Here is an 18,081-nt window from a genome sequence, read left to right on the forward strand (position 1 = left end):
AGCCACCTTCCTACAGCTTGTGAAGACAGTACATACAGGCCTTTTGGTTGGTTAAATCTCTAGCAAGGTGTTGCCAAGAAATCCAAGCAGGCAATAGAATGTTCCCAAACACCAACTAATGGGGAAATTAACAGAAACAGGGATATATTTGGTGGTCATCATCCTCCCGGGGTATTTATTGATGTGGTTGGGAAGAGTTGGGGTGGAAAGCTACGCTCTCCTCATCTCATCATCATCCACTTGAATTGAGAAGTGGTTTGGGAGCCAGGCTCTGGAACATGCAGTGTACCCTCGCTGGAGAGGGCTGAGACCCCTGGGTCTGGCCCACGCTCGGCCTGGCTTACTAAAGGGAACTCAGGCTCCTGAGACATCTATTTTCCATCTGTGCAGTTGAGGGGATGATGGTGAGAGGAGGTCAGCAAGATGACCCCCAAGGTCTCTCTAGGCTGGAACATTTGGGGAATCTACTCTCAGTCATGTATGGGTGGTAGAGGGACCCCAGTTCATGCTGGGCTCAGCCAGGGTCAGCGTGAGTGAGGGCAAAGGCTTGGCTGATGTGACAGGATACTCAAGAAGGTGGAATCAGACCCAGGTTTTATACATCACAAATAATTAATGAGGAAGGAAGAACCAAGCTGGGGGCAGGGAGGGAGGGAAGAAGGATGAGGCTAGGAACTTCTGGGGCCTCAGACATACCAGTAGGTGGCACTATAGGACAAGGAGCCAGGAAACACTTGGGCTCGCGCAATGCTGCCCAGGGCCCTAGTACCAAGAGGCGCTGGACTCCAGGAAGTAATTTCAGAGTGGCACTCTCACAGTGCTTCCAGGGCCTCTCATCTGTCTCCAGCAAGACTCACTAGTATGCAGGACACCCATTGCTGGAGCAAAAAGTGATTGGATCAACAAAAGAAATGTCCCCATAGCTTTTTTTTTGACTGAGTCCATACCTTCTCCTTGGCCCAGTCCTTAGAAAACAGATGTAGTAGGGCCTTTTACCTATGGGTCATAGCATCTCTCTTTGCCATAGTAGAGCTCACTCTTCCCTTTGGTGGATAGAGCCAGTCTCTGGTACTTCAAGAAACTCTTCTGCCTCCTGAAAAACATGAGGCTGGTTTCCAAATTATCCTCACCTTCTTCCCACATCCAGGCACAAAGAATTTTGCCCCTTTGAATATCCAATTGAAAGTCACTCATCCCATCCCACCTTCATCCCTCAATTACACACAAGGGTTCTGCCTGCCCCTTTTTGGTGTGTTTTATTCATAATGAAAAATAATAATGCATATTTATCTATTGCTTAAAAGTGCCAAGAGGAGATTGATGGTGCAATGGTTAAGGCATTCAGCTGCTAACCAAAAGGTCTGGGGTTAGAACCCACCAGCTGCTCCATGGGAGAAAAGATGAGACAATCTGCTTCTGTAAAGATTTACAGCCTCGTGAAACTGTGGGGGCAGCTACTCTGTCCTATAGGGCCACTATGAGTCGGAATTGACTTGATGGCAGTTGGTAAAGGTGCCAGACCCTGCATGCATCTCTTTATACACATTATTTAAGATAATCAATATTTAATTTAGTTTGAGGAAAATCCCTGTGATGTGTTGGAATCCTCATCACATAGATGAGGCACAGAGAGGCTAGGAGACCACTTGAGGTCACAAGAAATTACCTGGAGGGGATGGGCTTCAAGCTTTTAACCAGAGCCAGAATGGTATTACTTATGACTACACTAGCCCAGAAGCCCGGCCCCTGGGTTCTCCCCTGATCCTCCACCAGGCTAGTACTGCTGTGCAGGGTGATTTTAGCCAACTTGAGTGGGGACATTGCTTCCCTTGGAGTCATGTAGTGAGAGAGTCATTTTCAAGGGCAGGGTCCTGCCAAGGCCCTGGTTAAGGCAGGTTTGAGAGGGGTTTATTGTGTGGCATTTCTATGGTATTGGCTTCTAGTGGGCTGCAGTGTGCTGCTGGCCAGGCTGCTGGCCATTCCCTCCCTGGCAGGTGCCCTGTAGAGGGTGTGACCGTGGCAGACATTCACACTGTTGGTCATTCTACAGCTATGACTCAGCATTACCATATAATGGGCCCTTGGGATATGGTAGTGAACAAGACATCTTAAATCCCTGACCACAAGAGCATCCTTTCTAGAGGAGGAGACAGGCAGTCAACTTTATGATCGGGATCATTGGTTTACCAGTTAAATCTGAATTTAACTGGTAAACATGGCTGCTTACAAAAGGTTGGTGGTTCAAGTCCACCCAAGGTGTCTTGGAAAAAAGGCTGGATGATCTACTTTTTAAAAAATCAGCCAATGAAAACCCTATGGAACAGTTCTACTTTGATACACATGGGGTCACAATGAGTACAAATTAACTCGATGGCAACTGGTACTGGTACTATTTCAGAGAAAGCTTTTTGAGTAGGAGAGTTGATTTTTTGGTGAAGATCTGAACAATGTTAGTTGTAGATTTTTTGTAGATGTCCTTTATCAAGTAGAGAAAATTCCCCTCTACTCTAGCTTGCTGAGAGATTTTATCATGAATGAGTGTTTGATTTTGCCAACTGTTATTCTGCATCTATTGATACGATCATATGATTTTTCTTCTCTAGTCTATTGATACAATGAATTACGTTAGTTGATTTGTGGATATAGAACCAGCTTTGGATAAACCTCGTTTGGCTATTGGTGTATAATTCTTTTCATATATTATTGGATTCCATTTGTACGATCTGAATGGCAAGAAGGAGCAGGCATGTGACCAACCATCTGGGGCCAAAGTGTTCAGGCAGAGGGAAAAATAAGCACAAAGCCTAAGGTAGGAATGGACATGCTATGGCCAGAGAGGAGTGACCAAAGGGGCAAGAAATTTGGGATGAAGCCAGAGGGCTGGACCTTGGCTACACCCTGGGTTCATACTGGCCTATGAGAATGTGAGTTTGACTTTAAGAACAATGGGAGCCATTGGAGTGTTAAGCGGCTGCCTTGCCTGTGGAGAATGTATAGGAGAGAAACAAGAGTTAAACAGGGAGATGGGTTAGGAATCTACTGCATTTATCCAGAGAGGGTCACGGGTGGGGGGTGGGGGGTGGGACTTTTTATTTTAGGAGTAGAAGTGAAGTGACATGGATGTATCCAAGATATGTTTTTGGAGGTCAAATCAACAGGCTTGCTGATGGATTAGATGTGATTGGTGAAGGAAAGAGAGTAATGAAGATTTTTGGCTTTAACAGCTGAGTTGATGATAGTCTCATATATGAGGTGGGAAAAACAAGGGTGAAGCAAGTTTAGGGAGAAAAGGATCAAGTGTTCTGTCTTGGCCATGAGATGAATGTCAGACATCCAAGGGTTGGTGTCCAATGGGCAGCTGGAAAAAAGAACTTGCAGGGAATTCTCAGGGTTGAAGATCAACATTAGAGAATGCTCAGAGTAGAAATGGCATTAAAAACTCAAGAATTTTCCTGACTCAGTAAAGGCACTGTTGATATAGCTTAGAGGATGTTAGTCTACTTTGAAGAGTCTCTGTGTGGTAACGTCATCATCTAAAGAGTTTGAGCCTGGTTCCCTAACTAGTTTTATTGGTTTGCTGGTTTTCAAATAAAGACACAAGAAGAGAATGACAAATAACATCATCTTTAATTAAAAATAGATTAGCATAGAACTGTTGGGAAGAAGCCAAAGAACATGCAGAAAGATTGAGTTTGGAGGTGCCCAGGAGTTTGGCTGACACTTTCTCCAGCCTCCATACTTGCAGTCCACCTGCTCACCTGAGCATCAAGGGGATGGGGGCAGGCCCGAGTAATGACCTATTGGCTGTTCCAGAGACATAATACTGTCACAGTTAGACAGCAGGCATCCCTAAAAGAGCAATTAAAACTCCTGTTTGGAATATAAAACCAGGGCTTTCAAAGCATGTCACTGTCACAGATACACAGTTTGTTCTTAATACTTAATGGGCAGAGCTGCAGAATTGCCCCTTAACCTGGTGTCTAAAAAACTGCTTTGTAATTTGGGTTTATCTTGTTAGGTGAGGTTTTGAGAAGAGAGACAGAACGAGAGGTAGGTCCCCAGATAGAAGATTTGCACACCAGAGTGAAGGTAAGACTAATGCTGACTGACCTAAAAAGAGGGGGATCTATCAAAAATAATTAAGCTGAGACTTGAATCTGCTGTCTTTGAAGAAGCAGAACCCCCATAAAATGGAGGGTGTGTGTGGGTGGATGTCTTATATGAATTGGAGCAAGAAAGGTAAGTCCTGCAGGAAACTTCCTTCTGCATCAAGAAGGCTTCTCATGGAAGGTGAGGGGCTAGGGGTGGGTGTAGTTGCCCATCCGCAGGGCCCCTTGGCGCACAGCACACTCTTCTTGGTGGGCCTTGAGGGCTCTCTGGCGATCAGCCTCAGTGGGGAATGTATGGAGATGGGGGCCCACCTGTGGACAGAGGGAAGAGCAAGTCAGTTAGAACGAGTTCACTGTGGAGGCCAACCCAGCTGCTCCCTTTCATCCCTTGCCTGCCTCTTACTTCATTCTTGGAGTAATGATAAAAATCGTTGTAATGTATTGGAAGCCTTCTATGTGTCATCCAACTCATTGTGAAATGTTAGCGATGTAGGTATTTTGGCCTTCGTCTTCCCAGGGCTATGAAAGATGAGGCACCTCCTCATCCCACAGTCACAAGGTAGTGGCTGTGCTGGGGTCCTCCCTCAGGCATGGCTGGCTTCCTACTCACCCCATTTCACCCATAGCATTCTTTTCAGAGTATGGTCCATCACTGTGGTCCACCACTCACAACTGGCTCACTTGGCCTCATGTTTGTCCACACTGACTCCTTATTTTCCCTTTCACTCCCCCTCCACTTTGGTCCTATCTCCCCTATTCCTTTCACATCCTTTTACTCCTCACTTTCTCAGTTCTACTCCCTGCAGAGCAGGGTTAGATGGACTGGAATTTGGATGCTGACTCTGTAGTTTATGGCTGTGTGCTTTGTGGTTAGCTATCATTGAGTTAGCCCCCAAATCACAGCAACCTGGTCACAATGGGATCAGACTGCTGTCATCTGCATGGATTTCACTGGCTGTATTTTCAGAAGTAGATCACACCAAGCCTTTCTTCCTGTCTCAGTCTGGATGCTCTGCTGATAACTGTTCAGGATCACAGCAACACACAAGCCCCCACTGACAGGTGGTGATGGCTCCACACTAGAAGTATTGGCTGGGAGTTGAACCCGGGTCTCCCCCATGGAAAGCAAGAACTCTACCACTGACCACCACTTCTGTTACTGATCCACTGATCTGTTAGGACTCCAGCTACTGCATATAAATAGTACAGCACAGTGCCCAACACACAGCGCTTAGTTTTTGGCTTGTTCTTATTATAATTATTCCATCTTTTCTCTACCTTTTTGAATTCTTTTTCTTTTACCTTTTTATATACATTAGCAAACACCACATTTGTCCTGTTTTTAAATTGCACTTGGAACTAACAACTTGTTTAAATTTTTATTTAATTTTATATATTTTTAAAATTGTGGCAAAATACATATAGTATAAAATGTACTGTTTTAACTATTTTAAAGTGTATGACTCAGGGGCATTTAGTACAGTCAAAGAGTTGTGCAACCATCACCACTATCTAGATCTGGAACTTTTTCAGCACTCCAAATGGAAATCCTGGACCCGTTAAATAACTACTCCCCTTTCCCTGCCTCTGCCCTGCCCCTGATAACCACTACTGTGCTTTCTGTCTCTCTGGATTTGCCTATTCCACACTTTTTGATAAGTAGGATCACACCCTAGTTGTCCTTTTGGGTCTGGCTTCTTCGACTCAGTATAATGTTAAGTAAGGTTCATCCACATGGTAGCATGTTTCAGTACTTCATTTCTTTTTTGGCTGAATGATATTCTACTGTATGTATATACCACATTTTGTTTATTCTTCTGTTCATTTGGTTTTTTTCCACCTTTTGGCTACTATGAATATGCTGCTTTGAATATTTGTGTACAAGTTTCTTTGCAGATATATATTTTCAATCCTCTTGGGTATATAGCTGGGAGTGGAATTGCTGAATCATATGATAACCCTGTGTTTACCTTTTTGAGGCTACATTTGTTGTTTAAGAGAGGGTGTGCCTAAACAGTGCTTATACTTGGACCTTGCTTTTACTGGCAATAGTTTCCTAAAAACCGTATCTGAAAAGAAATCCCTTTTGATGACTCATCAGTTCCACAGCAGAAGTGAAAAGTGCCCCAGCATCAGCTAAAGAGGGAAAGAAGAAGTGAAGAGTAAGTGCTCCTAGCATCCTGGTCCGAGTGGGGATGAGCCTTGAAAGGGCAGCAGCAAGAGCGGGGCTGCCCGGGTGTCCCAGAGTCCCAGTGTTCCTCCTGCTGTCCAGCTCATTGCCAGGGAAGAAGTATGCATAATAGACATTACCCCAGAGTGAACTGGAGTCACTATGGACTGGAACCTAATAGTTAGTGCCTGTCCTTAAAACGCTGCTTTTTCTGTGATGAGATATCCCAACAAGCCACCCTGTCCTGCTGGCTGTCAGTGCTTCTTCATTGGGAAGACCCTGACCTGTAGCAGACAGCTTGGGGGTGAAAGGGCACCCCATGAGAGTCAAGTGGCTGACAATAGTACCAGAGCCAAGGTTCAAGAGAGCACCGCCTTGCTCCTTCCAAAGAAAGCAGGTGAGGAAGATAGATCCAAGGAGTGGGAACTTCGTCAGTTGCATTTTATGCAATCAGAATTTCAGACTGCCCTCCCTTTCTAAGAAATGGTAACCAGGGAAAACCCCTCCAGTCTCCTGGTGTCCACCCTGTCTGTTCTACCCACCCCCAAGTGCGAGAGAAAATCCGACTCCTTAAATGAATGCAACGTCTCCCTGTTCTGGTTCCCTAGTGCTGCTCTGACAGAAATATACCACAAGTGGGATGGCCTTAACAAACAGGAGGTTATTCTTACAATTTGGAGGCTTTAAGTCCAAGTTCAAAGTGCCAGGCTCTAGGGATTGGGTGAAAGCCCCTCAACCTTGGGGTCCAGCTCTGCCTCCTGTTCCCAGCCCACTGGAGCTAGAGGCATTTCTTCACTCAGACAACTGCTGGCTGCTGAGGCTGAGAAGCCCAAGGTTAACAAGTAAAAGGCACAGTCCCGATGTTACCAAACCACATGGCAGGTCATTAATCCAAGTGCATTGTAAGTCCCAAGGTCTGCAGAGCATGGCAGACTGCTGAACAATGACACGGACATGCAGGGTCCAAGCGTGCCATATGCTAGAGACCATTCCCAAAGCTGCTGCTTATATACGGGAAGAAGACCACATCCCAAAGGCAGCTACTCAGCTGCTTGTGGTAGATCCCACCATGGAGTTGATTACCAGTCTCATCATGGGGAATAACTACCACCAGCTGCCCAGCCACTTAACCAGGCCCAGCCAAGCTGACATAAAAACATAACCACCACACCCCCTAAAATGGTGTTTCCCCCTTTAGAATAACCTGAAAGGCACAGGGTGTAAAGGGTCTAGGTTCACTTGTTCACGTATGCAACATCCATTCATTCATTATTTGTTCATTTACACCATATATCGATGGCACATAACAACAACAACAACATTCGTTGATCACCATTCAGTGCCAGGTGCTGCGGATACAGCGGTAAATGAGACAATTGGGCCCTATCCTCATGCAGCTTTTGATCTAGAGGGAGAATACACATGGAACAATAAATACACAGTTATTTCATTACGAGTGACAAAGTAAAGATAAAGGGTGTGCAGTGAGAACAAACAGCAAAAGGTCAACCCTTGCCAGAGTTGGGGGTGGTGTCTCTGAGGAAGAACTGGTTCAAAGGAGGCTTGAGGGATGGGCAGGGCTTTCCCAAGTAAAGCAAGCAGCTGTGCTGATCCTAGGGGCCCATAGAACTCAAGTTCATGAGGGGACATGGTGGCCTGAGGGTAAAGCTGGAGGGTTAGCAGGGCAGGTTCCTGAAGGCTCTGCCATGTCTTTAGGATAAAGCAGGACCTATTTCCTGGGAGCCCCACAAGGCTTTTGTCAAGAATCCAGGCCAGAGTCACCCACCTGGGGGGTGGATAGCTAAGCTCACAGCATGCTGCAGGAAGCCTTATACTGACAAAAGATGAGAGAGGAGAAAAATGGGGGGAGGATAAAATGTTGAAAGGAAATGGAGGGACAACAAGGAGGAACTTGTATGGAAATGTCTCTTTGCTTAGTGTGAGCCTAGGAGGTGGTGTCCCTCCTACACCCCAACCCAAAGGAATTCATGAGCCTTAAACAGGGCTCTGTGGTCTGGCTGTGGGTTCCTGAAAGCAGAGAACTGAGGTAATGTCTCTGCTGAGGCCAGTTACAGAGTTGATGGAGCTCCAGGCCATTACAGTACTGACATCTACTCTGTGTCCACTGACTTGCCCTAGGAAACCATAAGGCAACCCCCAAGTCCAAAATTTGTCACTGCTTAGGGTCACCATGAACCAAATAAGCTGCCGACCTCAGGACCAAGGAGCTATGATCACTCACTATCAAGGTACGTGACGGCCCAACAGAATCTGACTTGGAGTGTGGTTGTCATTTTCCAGATGAGGAAACTGAGGCCCAGAGTTTGGTTTGGTTCGAGGTTGGTCCCACAGGGAATTGGTAGCAGGGAATTGACTTAGTCCCTCAACCATTAGGCTCTAAGTTCTGGATTCTCTTTAGAACATCCCGCCACAGCTGCAGCTCCTGCTACGTCCAGGATGATCCCTGCATTTGCCCACTGAGGTGAGATCAGAGGCAACTTATTAAACCAGTTGCTGTTGAGTCCTACTTGAGTCATGGCAACCTTATGTGTGTCAGAGAAGAACTGGGCTCCAAAGGGTTCTAAACAGCTGATTTTTTGGAACTAGATGGATCGGCCTTTCTTCCAAGGAGCCTCTGGGTGGACTCAAACTTCCAAGCGCTCAGTGAGCAGCTGAGGGATTAACCTTTCGCATTACCCAGGGACTCCAGAAGCTATTGTTGTTGTTGTTGTTATTTGCCATCGAGTTGGCCCCTACTCATAGCGACCCACCTTGGGCTTCCGAGGCAGTATCACTATGGAAGTAGGAATGCCCAAGCTTCCTTTCGAGGAGTGGCTGGTGGGTTTGAACTGCCAGCCTTCTGGTTAGCAGTCAAGTGCCTTAGGCACTATGCAACCAGAGCTCCTTCAGAAGCTATTAGAAAACCTTAAAAATCAAATGGCGATGAGTAGATTTAGTTATTTCAGCATATAAACCATGTATTTTATTCTCTAGGAGATATAGATCCTTTGGAGACTCTGTGGAAAGCCATGGACTCTCTTCTTTGGGGAAAAAACAAAACAACTAAAAACTCACATGTCTTTACACACAAAACAGCACAGGCAATTCCAGAGGTTTTCCAGACCTTTGCATGTCCCTCTGTGGACTCTTTTGGGGATGCATGAGAATCACTTGGGGCTCTTATAAACTAGGCAAGTGCTGGGCCTTGTCCCAGAGCCGAGTCTGCCAGGGCAGGGTCCAGGCAGGGTGGGTGCTCTTAACACTCACCTAATATCCACCGAGTCCCAGGGCTCCTGAGGAATGCACCCCAGGGCTAAATACCTGGTGCTTACTCACTCTGATCAAACTATGTTCTTGTTCTCAGCTCCAGTTTCAGAAAAATTTCCCAGAAAAATTTCCCGAGTTCACAAAAGTAATTAAAAAAAGAGAAGACTACACATGGTGCAGGAAGAAAACAGACATAAACAAAGGCTTCTAGGGTTTACCTTTGTGTCCCCACTGGTGAGTGATGGCTGGATTTTCACACTGTGACACAATTTCCCTAATTGGCAGTTCCCCAAAGGCAGCTAAAGAAACTCTGTAAGGCTGGCTGTATCAGGGCTCCAGGATCTCATGGACACCCTAGCTGGTACAGACACCCAGCCAGGCTGAGGCTAGATTGCCTTGAAGAGATTGTGGGTACAATTATGGATGTCAAAGGCAATTCTGGTGAGGACTCAGAAGGAGAGCTATAGAAAAAGTCTCTGTTGTCTTAAAGCATACGGAATGTTCCTAGAAATGTGGACGTTAAATATGCTTCTGGTGAGGCTTTAAAAGAAAATGATGAACATATGATTAGACAACGGAGGAAGGGTAATGCTTTTTATGCAGCGGCAAAGAACGTGTCTGAATTATGTTCAAATATTTGGTAGAAAGTAGAACTTCTAAGTGATGAACTTGGATATCTGGCTGATGAGTTTGTTAAAGGGGCCATATAGTTTCTCTTTCCCATAATAGCCACAGAGGCAGAAAACATGTTGCTTGTGTTCTCTGAGTTGATAAATTCCTGTTCCAACTGGAATCTCATGGAGTAAAGTGATCCAATGTGGTGGAATTTAAGGAAGTACCAGCTCAGGAGCTCTGCAAAGCAGAGACTACAACTATCATGCCCTTGAAGTACCCCTGGGGCCAGGAGATGTTTAAACAAAATTGGGTGTGTGAAAAAACAAGTGAAAGAATGAAGGAAGAAACAAATTCACCTGGCCTCAGGTGGTCAGAGAAGGCCTCTCTGGCCAGGTGGGATGTGCAACTGGCTTGGAATGATTGGGATGAGGGAGGTGGGATGGGAGCTGCAAAGGAAGAAAATAGTGTCACAGAGGAGGAGGGGACATATTGAGCCTGGATGTGAAGCCCAGAGGAGATGCTTCCCGGCTGGGTCCTATGGGCACTCCTGAAAGCCAATTGACATGAAAGCTTGCACTCAGTTTGGGATGTGTCTTTAGAAAGAAAGGGGAAGTTGGGCCTATTCTGAACCCTTGGTATCCCCACATCTCTAACCAGAAAACAGAAGTCCAAGTAGCAGGGAGACCCTATGCAAAATTTTTCCTGGAGGCCCAGAACTGGAATCAATAAATAAAATAATAAAATCAGACTACTATTTGCCAACAGCTGTGTATTATTTCCCACAAGCCTCAAAATGTCCCGGATGAGGAAGGTGCCATCATTGTTTCTATTTTACAGACGGGGAAATGGAGGCTCAAAAAAGTTCAGTCCTTTGCCCAAGATCCCACAGACTGAACTCAGGGCTCTAAGCTCAGCTCTTAATCACTATGTGATATCAACCTTTAATAAATTGTGAAAGTCCTTGCTGGGACAGTTGTGGCTCCTGACCCCACATGCACTCTCTCCTCTCCTAAAATAGCAGCTCAGACAGAGATAAGGTCCTAATTACCAGTCAGTTCTCCATCCTGTGTGTGGTCACGACCCCACAGACCCCTGGAGTGGAAGGATGAAGAGCTATGGAACAAGGAATTCCTTCTGAGATGCTTCTAAATTAAGCCATCTGCAGTCTGTCTCCGCCTGGAGCTAAGAAATTGTAATGGCTTTGGCAGGAGACAGCTTTGCTGAATGGAGCTCTGAGCTGCTCTAAGGTCAATGCAGGTAAATAAGAGGTGAGCAGTGTGGCTGGCCAGCGGCTGGGTGGGGAGGCTTCACCCCAATGGTGAAGCCACTGGTCTTGTGTGCATGGGGAGTGTCTGTGATGCACCACACAAGGAAAGAAAGTGTGCTTCTGCTATCCAATGCCCTGGGGATATGCAGTAGGACAGGCCAGGGCATACTCATGTGGACCCTGCAGGCAGGCATGATGGCAGGCACTAAACGCACTATAGATGTAATTGTTCGATGTAGTAACAATTATACTAGAGCTGTTTAATATGGTTGTGTACTGGGAAAATCTCACCTTATCTGAGAGGGCAGGAAGTCTCTCTAGGGAGAATAAGTACGCTAGCCAGAGGAAGAAACATCGGCAGAGTGGTTCAGGTAGCAGGGGTCAGCCACAGCCCTGAAGTGGGAAGAATTGGGGTGAATCAGAGGAAATGAAACCCAGCCAGTGTGGCCGGGGGCAGCAAGATGAGACTGGAGAGATGAGCAGTGACAACATTCTAGAAGAGATTTGCCCTTGACACTTCTTCCAGTTCCAGTTGCCATCGAGTGGACTCCCACATAGTGACCTCCTGTGTGTCAGAGTAGAACTGTGCCCCACAGGGTTTTGAATGGCTTATATTTTACAAGGAGTTCACCAGGTCTTTCTTCCTAGTCCATCTTGGTCTGGAAGCTCTGCCAAGACCAGTTCAGTATCATAGCAACATACAAGCCTCCAGTGACAGACGGATGACAGCTGTGCTTGAGACGCCTGAGCTGCACTGGCTGGGAAGGAACCCAGGCTCCTGCATGGAAGGTGAGAATTCCACTGCTAAACCACTAATTATTACTGCTTTCTAATTCAATTTCTTTGGTGTCTGAATCAGATCCTTTGGTATTTGTTGAGGTTTTGCTTTGAATCCTTGCTTGGAAAGTCTGATCTACTTTCAACAGAAAATCCATTCTGTAGTGTGAACTGGCACCATTATAGAGAAGGCACACATGTGGTGTAGGGTAGGAGGCAAGGTGTGGCCGTCCTTTCATTTGCCTATTCACTGTTTTAGCCAGTGAATATTTATGAGCATCCTCTACGTGCCAGATACTGTCCAGGTGCCAGGATGCAGTGAGAATTAAAGCCTCTGCTCTTAATGGGGCCAGGAAACCAGTAATAAAAGTATAATTACAAAATGCACACAGGAGGAAGATAGCCATGTGAAGCTGAAGGCAGAAACTGGAATGATGAAGCTACAAGCCGTGGAATACCAAGGCTTGCCTGAAGAAACTGGCAGGGAGACATGGAACACTCTTTCCTAGAACCTCAGTGAGAGCAGGGCCTGCTAACACCTTGATTTCAGACTTCTAGGCTCCAGAACTGTGAGAGAATAAATTTCCGCTGTTTTAACAGAACCAAAACATAATTACACAACTGATGATTTCATTATGTATGCTAAGTACTATAAAATAAGTAACAGATTTTGTAAGAGCTATAATATAGAGAATGAAATTCTTTGTGACCAGAGAATACTTCTTTGAGGAAATGACGTAAAAGTAGAGACCCAAAGAGTAAGGCAGAGTTGGCAGGGGCACGTGGTGGCAGGGTCCCAGATCAGTAGAAAAATGGGAGGAAGAAATGAACAGACAACTTACAGAGGAAAAACCTGAATGGCCAAAAAGCACAGGAAAAGATGCTCAATCTAATGTGTAATCAGAGACTAGCAAATTGAAGCAACAAAATGCCATTTCATGCCCATCAGATTTGGTTATAATAATAATAATCTGACAGTAAAATGGCAGCTGTCATATCCTACAAGTGAGGGTGTTAACTGGTACTTCGAAAGGGATTTGGCATGAGCTGGAAAGTCTGGAAACGGGTACACCCTATGAACCAATGAGCCCATGTTTAGAAGCACGCCCTGGAGAAACTTTTACACGTGTCCACTACAAGGTGTGTACAAGAATCCTCACTGTAACATGAGAATGTGGCCGTTGTTATTGGGTGACTTCAAGTTGATTCTGACTCGTGGGGACCCCATGTGACAGAGTAGAACTTCTAGACTGTCATCTTTATGGGGCAGATCACCAGCTCTTTCTCCCACCAAGCCACTGGGTGAATTCAAACTGCCAACCTTTCAGTTAGCAGATGAGCATATAACCATTGTGCCAGGGTAATACATACTGGAAGGAACCGTATGTCATCTGCAGGGGACAAGGTGAACACATTGTGGTAAATTCATACAACGGAACCCTTTGCATCTGTTCAAATGAATATTCTCGAGCTGCAGTGTCCAGTGTGATAGCCACTAGTCCCATGTGGCTAGTTAAATTTAAATTAGCTAAAATTTAATAAAACAAAAAATTAAGTCTCTCAGTCATGCTCATTGCATTTTAAGTGCTCATCGCATTTTAAGCTGCTGCCTGTGGCTTGCTAGTGGCTACTGCATTGGACAGCACAGATGTAGAACATTTCCATCATCCTGGAGAATTCTACTGGACAGCGCTGCTCTAGACAGATCTGAATCAACATATAGAAATATCAAAAGCGTAATGTGTGAAAAAAATGTGTAAGTTACAGAATAGGAGATAAGTATGATGCCATTTATATAAAACATACAAAACAATTCCCTATATTGCTCAAGCATATTATGAATCTAGTTCAATAGAACCACATTGAAGGAAAGGATATACATGGAAGGCACTCCTGGGATTACTTTGGGGAGGGGGGCACTGAGCATAGAATCAGAAAGAGAGAATTTCTGCTTCATCTGCAAGGGATTATTGCCTTCTTCCCTCCTTTTAATATGAAAACACAAATAGTGTTTGGGAGAAGTGTCTTAGGGGCAAGGGATAGGGTTGCTGAGGGGCTGTGTGGAATTCCTTTCCCCTATCCATGCACACCCTTTAGAAAGAGTAGCTCTGTTTTATGAGTTTTATTTATTGGAGACGTGTGTATCGTTCCATTAGGGTAATGAATTCTGCTGCCAAATGGACTTTTACAACCAGTGGTTGGTGACATTGACTTGTGCTCACTTTGCCTCCTGATGGCTCCTCTTTATCAGGGACCTTCTCTCACTGCCACTGAGTCAATTCTGACTCATGGTGACCCCCACTGTGTTTCCAAGGCTGTAAATCTCTACAGAAGCAGAATGCCTCATCTTCCTGCCATGGAGTATCTGGTGGGTTCAAACCACAGCCAAATGCCTAAACCACTGCACCACCAGAGCTCCTTCTGTTAGGCAGTGAGTTCCTAAATGGTGTAAGTGATAACATGCACAGTTGCTAAGTAAAAGGCTGGAGGCTCGAGTGCACTCAGGGGCACCTTGGAAGAAAGGCCTGGTGAACATACAGCCACTGAAAACCCTATGGAGCACAGTTCGACTCTGACACAGAAGGGGTCACCATGAGTGGAAACCGACTTGATGGCAAATGGTTACGCCTATCTTGCTTCATGAGGCTTAAATTCATCTCAATACCTTTAGAAAATATCCTAGATCCAGAGGCTTAAACTAGAGGTGAAAGATTGCTAATTTTCCCTGGCACTAGATTTTGTTGGACTCAGTGGCTTTGCTCCCCCCGCTAAAGGGTGAGTGGTATTTTGCTTTCTTCTCTGTCTCTTTCTTTGCTTTCTTCATTCAGCATGAGAACGTTGCTGTAGGTGGGGAATGCAGGCAGCTGTAGCCATGGGGCTCTACAGTAGGAGGACAATGGGTTTGATCCAGGGATCCAGAGTGTGTGTGTGTGTGTGTGGGTGGGTGGGTGTCACAATAGGTAGGAGAAAACCCACCTGTGGGGCATGCAATTAATAAAGAATCTGGTCTTTGTCCCTGATTCCTGGGAGGTAATTTCCAAACTCTTAGAATGTCCCCAGTGATTGTGGTGGTGGTGGGGCTCCAGACCACACTTATCCAACAGGTTATGTTAATGAGGTGACTCCTGAGTGAAGGTTGGCCATGCCAGAAAGACCACCACGTGATATTAGCTGGACCTTAGAGAATGGAGTTGGAGATTGGGTTTAACCATATGAACAATGATTCAGTCACTCTTGCCTATGCAGTGAAGCCCCAAGAAAAACTCCGGACAGGGAAGCTCCATGGGCTTCCTGTTGAGTGAAAGATACCAGTGTTTTAAGGGTGATGTGCTCCTTTGGAGCTCCACATGGAGGGCACTTCCAGAACTCGCCCTCTGCATCACTTCATTTGCATCCTTTTTGCTATAATAAAACTATCATCGTAAGGGCTTTTCTGAGTTCTGTGACTTATTCTAGTGAATTATTGAACCTAAGGGGGTAACGGAAATCTCCAAATTGGTAATAAGCTCATCAGAAGGCAAGGAATCCTGGTGACCCCCAAGCTTATAGTTGGCATCCTGAGAGGGCAGATATAACCCCCGAATCTGCAGACAACAGGTCAGAAGCAAGGATATTATGGGGACTCCAAGTTTGAGTCTGGCGTCTGATATCTTGGGCAGACTTGGCAAACCAAAGACTGTGCCCCTTTGATTTGTGAGGTCTGATCTAATTCTGACGGTTAGGGTCAGAAGAAGAAGTGCTGCACGTGCAGTTGGTTTCAGAGAGAAGAGTAAGAATTAGTTAGTGTATGTCAGAGAAGACAGACAGAAATGCCCTGTGCACCACTGCTGTACATGTTTACGGGCTGAGCTGATTTTCCATGGTGCTGTTAGAGTTTAGGCCCCGGCCCAATCCCACTGCCAGGAGCAGCTGGTCCAGCTGGTTCTCTGGCCTCTGCTCATTAGTCACACAATGGTCCCACAACTGGACCCCAACCTTCCCAGTGCCAAGTCTGTGGACCAAGAAGGCAAAAGAGAGTATTCAAGAAAAAGAGTATTCAAGAAAATAATAGCCAGATTTTTAAAAAAATCTGCCAAAGAACTAAAAAAGAAAAAGACAGCCACAAAGATTTTATTTTATTTATTTATTTTTAGTGACAACCACTCAGGTGACTGGGAGAGAGATTTTGCTTTAAAAGATTGAGAGGCTGTCTCCTCTAATGAGAGGCACTTGAAAATTATGGATCAGTCCCAGGTCAGTAATTTCTGTCAAGTTCAGGGCATCTGGAGGTCAGAGGTCCCGATAGAACACAAATCCATGTAAGACATCATGGGCAAACAGGCTGGACCCTACGCCCTGATGTAGCAGGTTCATATTTTAAGTAATTAATGAGGGTAACAATCTCTCCAGAGACATCTGGTCTCCTAAATTGTTATTCTGCTACCAGCTCTAATTTCTCTGTGGTTCAAAAATAGATGGAGCAAGGACATGGGGGCATGACCCTCCCTGCTGACACACATGGCATTTTCAAGAAACATCCGGCTGGGAAAACAAACTTCCTGCTTCCCCACAAGGTCTGATGTGGGTTCAAAAATGGCAGCTGCAACAACTGCAGCAAACCGTGGTCAAGTGCGTATGGCAGACCACAGCCTCTGAAAGAGGAGGTGTCATTCCCAGTTAACAAGATAGAAAACTGAAGCTCAAGATGGTTAAGACACTGGCCCAACGTTTGCCAGCTGTTGTTGTTGTTAGGTGCCCATTACTTGGCTCTGACTCATAGGCTCTGACCCTATGTGTAATAGAACGAAACTCTGCCCAGTCCTGTGCCATCCTCCTAACCTTTGCTATGCTTGAGTCCATTGTCACAGCCACTGTGCCAGTCCATCTCATTGAGGGTCTTCTCCTTTTCTGCTGACCCTCTCATTTATCAAGCATGACATCCTTCTTCAGGGAATGGTCCCCTTCTGACAATGCGGCCAAAGTACGTAAGACATAGTCTGCCCATTCTCACTTCTAAGAAGCATTCAGCTGTACTTCTTCCAGGAACAGATTTGCTTGTTCTTCTGGCAGTCCATGGTATTTTCACTATTCTTCGCCAACACCAGAATTCAAATGTATCAATTCTTCTTTAGTCTTCATTACTCCTTGTCCAGCTTTCACATGCATCTGTGGCTACTGAAAATACCATGGCTTGGGTCAGGAGCACTTTAATCTTCAAAGTGTTATCTTTGCTCTTCAATGCTTAAAAGAGGTCTTTTGCAGCAGATTTGCCCAGTGCAATATGCCATCTGATTTCTTGACTGCTGTTTCCATGGAAGTTGATTGTAGATCCAAGTCACATGAAATCCCTGATAACTTGAATCTTTTCTCCATTTACCATGATCTTGCTTTTTGGTCAAGTTGTGAGGATTTTGTTTTCTTTATGTTGAGGTATAATCCATACTGAAGGCTGGAGTCTTGATCTTCATTAGTAAGTGCTTCAAGTCCTCTTTGCTTTGAGCAAGTAAGGCTGTGTCATCTGCTTGCTGCAGATTGTTAATGAATCTTCCTCCAATCTTGATACCGTGTTCTTTTTCATACAATCCTGTTTATTGGATAATTTTCTCAGAGTACAACTTGAATAATTATGGTGAAAGGATGCAACCGTGATGCACACCTTTCCTGACTTTAAACTATGCAGCATCCCCTTGTTCCGTTCCACTGAGTGGCAAAGCCAGAACTGGAATCTGAGTTTGTGAAGATGGAATTCAGGCTGTAAGGTTCCTGAAACTTGCCGCGGCAGAAGAAAACATAGTCACTCATGCCTTTAAAAGTGTGGATCAATTTGCTATTTCCAGAAATCATACCAAATATCTTTAGAACATTCTCAAGGTTTAGTTAAGGCTAGTCGGCAGCCT

At 45.3% G+C, this 18,081-nt stretch overlaps 1 protein-coding gene across 1 annotated transcript in view; it reads right to left on the reverse strand.

Annotated features, from left to right (window-relative positions):
- Positions 1 to 4,298: 4,298 nt before the first annotated feature.
- Positions 4,299 to 18,081, reverse strand: part of CFAP77 (cilia and flagella associated protein 77) — a 186,568-nt gene continuing 172,785 nt past the window's right edge. The window contains exon 6 of the mRNA XM_007944202.2: positions 4,299 to 4,421. Within this exon, the coding sequence (XP_007942393.1) occupies positions 4,299 to 4,421 (123 nt within the window). The remainder of the gene's footprint in view (positions 4,422 to 18,081) is intronic.

Source organism: Orycteropus afer, unplaced genomic scaffold (assembly GCF_000298275.1).
Source record: "Orycteropus afer afer isolate SDZICR_OR568_19922 unplaced genomic scaffold, OryAfe1.0 scaffold00123, whole genome shotgun sequence".
NCBI classification, from domain to species: domain Eukaryota; kingdom Metazoa; phylum Chordata; class Mammalia; order Tubulidentata; family Orycteropodidae; genus Orycteropus; species Orycteropus afer.